This window comes from Nicotiana tomentosiformis, chromosome 9 (genome assembly GCF_000390325.3).
Source record: "Nicotiana tomentosiformis chromosome 9, ASM39032v3, whole genome shotgun sequence".
Classification (NCBI taxonomy): domain Eukaryota; kingdom Viridiplantae; phylum Streptophyta; class Magnoliopsida; order Solanales; family Solanaceae; genus Nicotiana; species Nicotiana tomentosiformis.
In genome coordinates, this window is record NC_090820.1 from 80,653,873 (window position 1) to 80,661,734 (window position 7,862).

General features: G+C 42.3%; 1 protein-coding gene across 1 annotated transcript; it reads right to left on the bottom strand.

The window, feature by feature from the left end:
• Positions 1–2,573: 2,573 nt before the first annotated feature.
• On the bottom strand, positions 2,574–7,557 carry LOC138899077 (uncharacterized). Its single transcript, XM_070185192.1, has 3 exons — positions 6,940–7,557; positions 2,716–2,727; positions 2,574–2,585 (listed from the first exon to the last, which is right to left on the bottom strand). Exons 1-3 carry the CDS (start codon positions 7,555–7,557, stop codon positions 2,574–2,576), a joined length of 642 nt encoding a protein of 213 aa, XP_070041293.1.
• Positions 7,558–7,862: the final 305 nt, after the last annotated feature.

The following is a 7,862-nucleotide window of genomic DNA, read 5'->3' on the forward strand; positions in this document are numbered from 1 at the left end:
GGTTGAAGCTTGCCACGTTTAGTCGTTTACCTCTCTGGTAATTAACTTTCATCATCTACCTAATTAATTAGCAGAGATTCAACACGTATTTTCCATGCAAAGCAACGTATTTGCTATAAATACCATTAAAAATTGAGTTCACCATCACACCCATAACAATATTATATTCACCTCTCCCTATTCACAATTACTATAACACATACTATAATTTCACTACTTGTCATGAGGAAGCTTTCACTGGCTGCTGCTCTTCTCTTGTGTTTGTTAGTTGTTGCAAGTGCCAACACCATCACCGCCACCGCAACAGAGGGCGAGTACGAAAATCAGGGGTCGCAAAGGTGCCAAGAGCAGATCCAGAGGCAGAGGTTGAACCACTGCAGGTAGTGACGAAGACACCCTTTGGAAAGGGATGTCATCCGACAGCACTAATTCACAAAATTTTATTTTTTAAATTATCTTTATGTGTAGTTGTAAATATATCTTTTTCAAAAATAATTAACAATAAATTGGCACTACATGAAAATAATAAGAAACATAAATTAATTAATAGAGTATTATGAAATATGACGGTTTATAATTAGTATCAAATTCACTTACAACAACTTGAATTGTAACAATATAGTAAGTCTAATAATAACAGTTGCATTAAACGTTGCTTACGTTACTGATTGTAGGATTATAATGAAACCAACATAGTTTATTATATTCAATCATTTCGCACAAAAAATTGCGTACAACATGACTAATTGCAGGATTATATATATCTACACTGCTTGAAACTAATAGTATAAAATTAAGTATAAATCAAATGAATAAAATTTTGCGTAATGTTGATTTGCAGGATGTACCTTTCAAGAAGCCGCCAATATTATGGCGACGAGCTAAGCATGGTAACAGACGACGATGAAAGGAACCAAGGACAGGAGCATCTCCAACAATGTTGCCAAGAATTGAGGAACATGGACACACAATGCCGCTGCGAAGCCCTAAGGAGGATGATGATGCAGGAACGTGGTAGCCGAGGCCAAGAGTCTGAGCAAATATTGATGGAGAGAGCTCGTTACCTCCCCCGTATGTGCAACATTCAGCCTACTCAGTGCCGCTTCTAATTAAGCTCAATAAATTAAAAATGGCCTTTAATTTAAATAAACCACACCATCGTGTGTTATAAGGCAGAGGTTAATGCTTTGTCTAGCTAAGTAGCTAATCTTTTATTTTAATTTGAGGTTTGATCTTATGGATAGCTAAGTATATGTAAAGGCTTCAATGAAATGAAGGAGACTCGTTTTGGATGAATACATTCCCTGTTCCACCTTCTTCAACATCAGGGGCGGATAAAATATAAGTTTTGGATTCAACTGCACTATAGTAGCTTTACTCGAATATATATATATATATATATATATATAGGATGGCAGTGGTGCGGCTTTTGACTAAACACGCAAAACTTTCAACCCGCCTAGCAAACTTTTTATTTTTAACCCACCCCGCCTAGCACCCGCCCCGCACCCGCATATGTTTTGTTTTTCTTTTTCTTTCATTTTATTATTTAACTAAAATAAATAAGTTAAATATTTTATAATTGTGTAAAGTGGAGAGCTTATTAGTTACATTACTCAAGCAATTTAATACCTAAAAGTTTTTCTTTGTGTTTTCTACTCCACAAAAAGACCCCATATGAAATAAGAAAGAAAAATGTTTCAAAATTATAATATAACTCATATTCTTGACCAAATGTACTCGATCCTTCCTCGTTATTTTTATTGACCCACTTTGTATTTACTAAGTAAATAACTCTCTTTTTGTCTCTTTTTCGAATTCTTTTGATAGTATACCATTTTAATTATTTCCTGACCATTTTAATTCGAAAATTAGTTGTTAAATAGTATCTCCTGTTGTTGTAAAATATATATTAATAGTAGCATAAAATAAAAACAAACCAACGACTTTGTTAAGATAAGAATTTATCAATTCAATTGTCACTGGGAAAAAGAAATTGTCATACACTGAATTAGTATAATTGGGTCTTGCAGAAATGAGTTGATATTTTCACCGAGTAACATGAAAAATAGAAACAAAGAAAAGAGTTTAATAGAAGGGGAACTTACAGAAACCGCTACCTTTTAAGTAGCTTTTAACAATTCGTAGCTACATTTTATATATTTATATTTCGTAGCTTGTTTTGGACCGTTCGTTGTATTTGAGTGTATTTGAATACACTGTTCACCTATTTTTTTATTTTTTTTTCCGCGTGTATTTGAGTGTATTTAAAAATATTATTTAGTTGTATCTAACTGTCACGACCCAATTCTGGTTTAGGGCGTGATAGCGCCCAGCGTCGTTACTAGGCAAGCCGACAGTGGACAATCTAGTGATTTCCATTTTCAATAAGTTTTTTTTTCAAGCAGCTAACTTTTCTTAAATTTAAAAATAACGGAATTTAAAGTGAGCAAAACGAAAGCAGCTAAATGAAATCACAACTGCAGAAATACAATCCAAAAATCATAAATCTACTAGTGTGTGCCAAGATCCGCACAAGTATATGAGCTACCAGTAGAATATACAAAAGAATTCTAATCTACTACCTGAAATGAATAGACAGAACAAATAAGCAAAAAAAAATTTGGCTGTTGCAGAACGGTTCGGAAGGGCAGCTCACCGTATAGTCTTGTAGCGGGGATCAAATATGCGCACCGAACTGGTAACCAGATGTACCTGCCTCAAATCCTGCACAGTCAAGTGCAGAAGTGTAGCGTGAGTATATAAACAACATATGCCCAGTAAATATCTAGTCTAACCTCAAAGAAGTAGTGACGAGGGCCAACAATGATATATCAAATTTTATACTAAGCATGGATTTCATGAACAATACTGAAAGCTCAAATATCAAGAAATTGTAAATTCTTCTTTCGCAAATATTAAATCCCGAGTTTAGTTTCATTATTTAACAGCTCGTATTTCAAGGCATTTTAAGCAATATAAATCATGAATAGACCTGGCCAAGCGCAGGTGCGATTATGACAGATCTGGGAGCTTCAGTTATTGCTCTAAGCTCCCAACTTGGCCTGAGCCTCGTCCGATCGGCACTCGAGGCCCCTGGGGCCCCGCCCGAACATACTAGCAAGTTTAAAATCATAAAACGGACTCGCTCGAACTCTTGGAATGCCCAAAACAATATTAAAACTAAGAATCGCACCCCAAAACTCATTGAATCAAACTTATAAACTTCAAGTTCTTTAATTTACTCCAAATGCACCGAAACGTACTTAAACTACCCGGATTGACACCAAATTTTGTATGCAAGTCTTAAATAATATTACGAAACTATTCCCGGTCTCGAAATTTCGTTTGGACCTCGATATCACCAAAAATCGCTCTAGACCAAATTTAAAGAACTTCTAAAACCTTCAAAGAACCAACCTTCACTATTAGGCGTCAAAACGTTCCTGTGTCATCCAAAACCCGATCCGAACATACGCCCATATCTGAAATTATCATGCGTACCTATTGAAACCGTCAAATCCCGATTCCGAAGTCGTTTACTCAAAATATTGACCGAAGTCAAACTTGTCCTTTTTAGCCAACCTTAAGGAACTAAATGTTCCGATTTCAACCCGAACCCTTCCAAATCCCGAACTAACCGTCCCGCAAGTCATAAAACAGTAAAGGCACGTACGGAAAGTCTTATTTAGGGGAATGGGGTTCTAGAAAGTAAAACGACCGTTCAGGTCGTTATATTCTCCACCTCATAAACAAACGTTCGTCCTCGAACAGGTTTAGATTCATACCTGGAGTGCTGAATAAGTGTGGATATCTGCTCCGCATGTCCTCCTCGGACTCCCAGGTCGCCTCCTCGACTGGTTGGCCCCTCCACTGAACCTTTACCGTGGAAATTCTCTTGGATCTCAACTGGCGATCCTGCCTATCAACAATGGCAATTGGCTCTTCTTCATAACCCAGACTCTCATCTAACTAAATCGTGCTGAAGTCTAACACATGCGACAAGTCGGGATGATACCTCCATAGCATCGACACGTGGAAAATTGGGTGAACTCCCGATAGGCTGGGAGGCAAAGCAAGCTCATAAGCAACCTCCCCAACTCGCCTCAACACCTCAAATGGGCCTATAAACCTTGGGCTCAACTTTTCCTTCTTTCCGAATCTCATAATCCCCTTCATCGGTGAAACTTTCAAGAGAACCTTCTTGTCTACCATAAACGATAAATCACACGCCTTCTGATTCGCGTAACTCTTCTATCGGGATTGAGTTGTGCGAAGCCGCTCCTGAATCAACTTTACCTTTTCCAAGGCATCCTTCACCAAATCAGTCCCAAACAACCTAGCCTCGCCGGGCTCAAACCACCCAATGGGAGAACGACACTGCCGACCATATAAAGCCTCGAATTGAGCTATCTCGATGCTGGACTGATAGTTGTTGTTGTAAGAAAACTCAGCCAAAGGCAAGAATCGATCCCACTGGCCTCCAAAGTCAATCACGCATGCTCTGAGCATGTCCTCCAATATTTGAACTGTCCGCTCCGACTGACCGTCGGTCTGCGGATGAAATGTTGTGCTGAGCTCTACGCGAGTCCCCAACTCACTCTGTACCGCTCTCCAGAAATGTGATGTAAACTGAGGACCTCTGTCTGAAATAATGGAAACGGGCACACCATGCAGCCGAACTATCTTCTGGATATAAATCTTGGCCAATCTCTCTGAGGTATATGTAGTCATCACAGGAATAAAGTGTGTCGACTTGGTCGATCTGTCTACAATGACCCAAACTGCATCAAACCTCTACAAAGTTCACGGCAACCCAACTACGAAGTCCATAGTGATGCGCTCCCACTTCCACTCGGGTATAGTCATCTATTGGAGTAGGCCTCCTGGCTTCTGGTGCTCATACTTAACCTGCTGGCAATTTAAGCATCTAGCTACATACTCAACTATGTCTTTCTTTATCCACCGCCACCAATAATGTTGCTTCAGGTCACGATACATCTTCGTAGCACCTGGGTGAATGGAATATCGGGAACTGTGCGACTCCTCTAGGATCCTCTCCCTCAAGCCATCAATATTATGAACACATAGACAACCCTGGAGTCACAGAACACCATCCTCGCCAATAGAAACCTCCTTGGCACCACCCTGTAGTACCGTCTCTCTGAGAATCGCCAAGTGCGGATCATCAAACTATCGAGCCTTGATCTGCTCGAATAGTGAAGATTGGGCAACGACGCATGCAAGAACTCGACTGGGCTCCGAAATATCCAACCTCACGAGTCTGTTAGCCAAGGACCGAATGTCCAAGGCTAGTGGCCTCTCCTCTGCTGAAATGAATGCCAAGCTACCCATACTCTCTGCCTTTCTGCTCAAGGCATCCGCGATCACATTCTCCTTGACCGAATGATAAAGAATAGTGATGTCATAATCTTTCAGTAACTCAAGCTATCTGCGCTGCCTCAAATTGAGATCTCTTTGCTTGAACAAATGCTGCAAGCTGCGATGATCAGTGTAAACCTCACAGGACACCCCATAAAGGTAATGCCTCTAGATCTTAAGAGCATGAACAATCGCGGCTAACTCTAGGTCGTGCACAGGGTAATTTCTCTCATGGATCTTCAGCTGACGCGAAGCATATGCAATAACTCGCCCCCCCTACATCAGTACACAACCCAAACCAACGCGTGAAGCATCGCAATAAATGGTATGCATCCCCGAACCGGAAGGCAACACTAGAACTGGTGTTGTAGTCAAAGCTTTCTTAAGCTTCTAAAAGCTCGTCTCACAATCCTCGGACCAACGGAACAGAGCACTCTTCTGGGTCAATCTAGTCAAAGGTGCTGCAATAGATGAAAATTCCTCCACAAACCGGTGATAATAACCTACTAATTCCAAGAAACTCCTGATCTCAGTCGCCGAAGTGGGACGAGGCCAACTCTGAACTACCTCAATCTTCTTGGGATCCACCTTGATACCCTCGCCTGATACCACATGCCCCACGAATGCCACGAAATCTAACCAAAACTCACACTTGGAGAACTTAGCATATAGCTTCTGTTCCCACAAGGTCTGAAGCACTACTCTCAAATGTTGTTCATGCTCCTCCATGCTATGTGAGTAAATCAAGATGTCATCAATGAAGACAATAATAAAGGAATCAATATAAGGCCTGAACACCCTGTTCATCAGATCCATAAATGCCGCCGGGGCATTGGTCAAGCCGAAGGACATCATTAGAAACTCATAATGGCCATATCTAGTACGGAAGGCAGTCTTCAGAACATCTGAGTCCCGAATCTTCAACTGATGGTACCTTGATCTCAAGTCAATCTTAGAAAATACCCTAGCACCCTGCAACTGGTTAAACAAATCATCAATACGCGGTAACGAGTACTTGTTCTTAATGGTGACTTTGTTCAACTGGCGGTAATCAATGCACATCCGCATAGTCCTATCTTTCTTCTTCACAAATAATACTGGTGCACCCCAAGGTGATACACTCGGCCTGACAAACCCCTTTGCTAGCAACTCCTCAAGTTGTTCCTTCAACTCCTTCAATTCTTTTGGAGCCATACGGTATGGTGGGATAGATATAGGTTGAGTGCCTGGAGCCAAGTCAATACAAAAATCAATATCACGATCTGGTGGCATGCCTGGAAGTTCCGAAGGAAACACATCGGTGAAATCCCGAACTACTGGCATTGAATTAATCGTCGGAGACTCTACGGTAGTATCCCGAACATAGGATAGATAAGCCAAGCAACCCTTCTCGACCATGTGTCGAGCCTTCATAAAAGGTATAACTCAACTAGATGTACTGACAGATGAACCCTTCCACTCCAACCTCGGCAGCTCTGGCATCGCTAAGGTAATAGTCTTGGCATGGCAGTCAAGGATGGCGTGATATGGAGATAGCCAGTCCATGCCCAGAATGACCTCAAAATCGGTCATATCAAGCAACAGAAGATCCGCCCTAGTCTCATATCCACAAAATGTAACCACATAGGACCGATAGATCCGATCCACAAAAACAGAATCACCCACAGGGGTGGACACATAAATAGGAGTAACCAAAGACTCATGAGGAACATCCAGAAAATGAGCTAACATGGATGACACATACGAATAGGTAGATCTTGGATCAAATAATACTGAAGCAGCCCTACCGCAGACAGGGATAATATCTGTGATCACGACATCTGAGGCCACTGCATCTGGTTTGGCCAGAAAAGTATAAAATCTGGATGGAGCACCACTTGGTTGGCCTCCGCCTGCCTGACCTCTACCTCTAGGATGGCCTCTACCCACCTGCCCTCCGTCTCTGGGCGGTTGAACGGTTGGTGCGGCTACTGGAGCTGTAATCATGGGCTGTTGGCCCTGCTGCACTGCCTTGCCCCGAAGCTTGGGGCAAAATCTCCGCACATGAGTAAGATCCCTGCACTCAAAACAACCTCTCGGCGCGGTGATCTGCTGCCCTGAAGTCTGACCCTGATGGCCTGAATACCCACCGGAAGAACCCTGAATAGTTGGTGGGCGATATGAACTCTCTAGCATGGCACTGAAGTAAGCACTAGAAGAACCCTAATGACCGGAGTACCTACTGGAAGGACCCTGAACAGCTGGCGGTCGGTAAGAACTCTCCGGCATAGCGCTGAAATAGGGCCGCGCTGGAGCACACCATGGAGGCGGCGGTGTTGGATATAGGGGCCTATTGGGCTGACCCCTCATGAACTGACCTCTGCCCCCAGCTGGGGCACCTCTGAACTCCCTGGAGTAACGGACCCTCTTGTCCTGATGCATCTGCTCCCTACCCTTCTGGCGATAGCCCTCAATCCTCCGAGCAATCTCCACTACTAGCT

Bases quoted from the DNA above. Each gene is read 5' to 3' on its own strand.
- LOC138899077 (XM_070185192.1), bottom strand. From the start codon at position 7,557: ATGCTAGAGAGTTCATATCGCCCACCAACTATTCAGGGTTCTTCCGGT.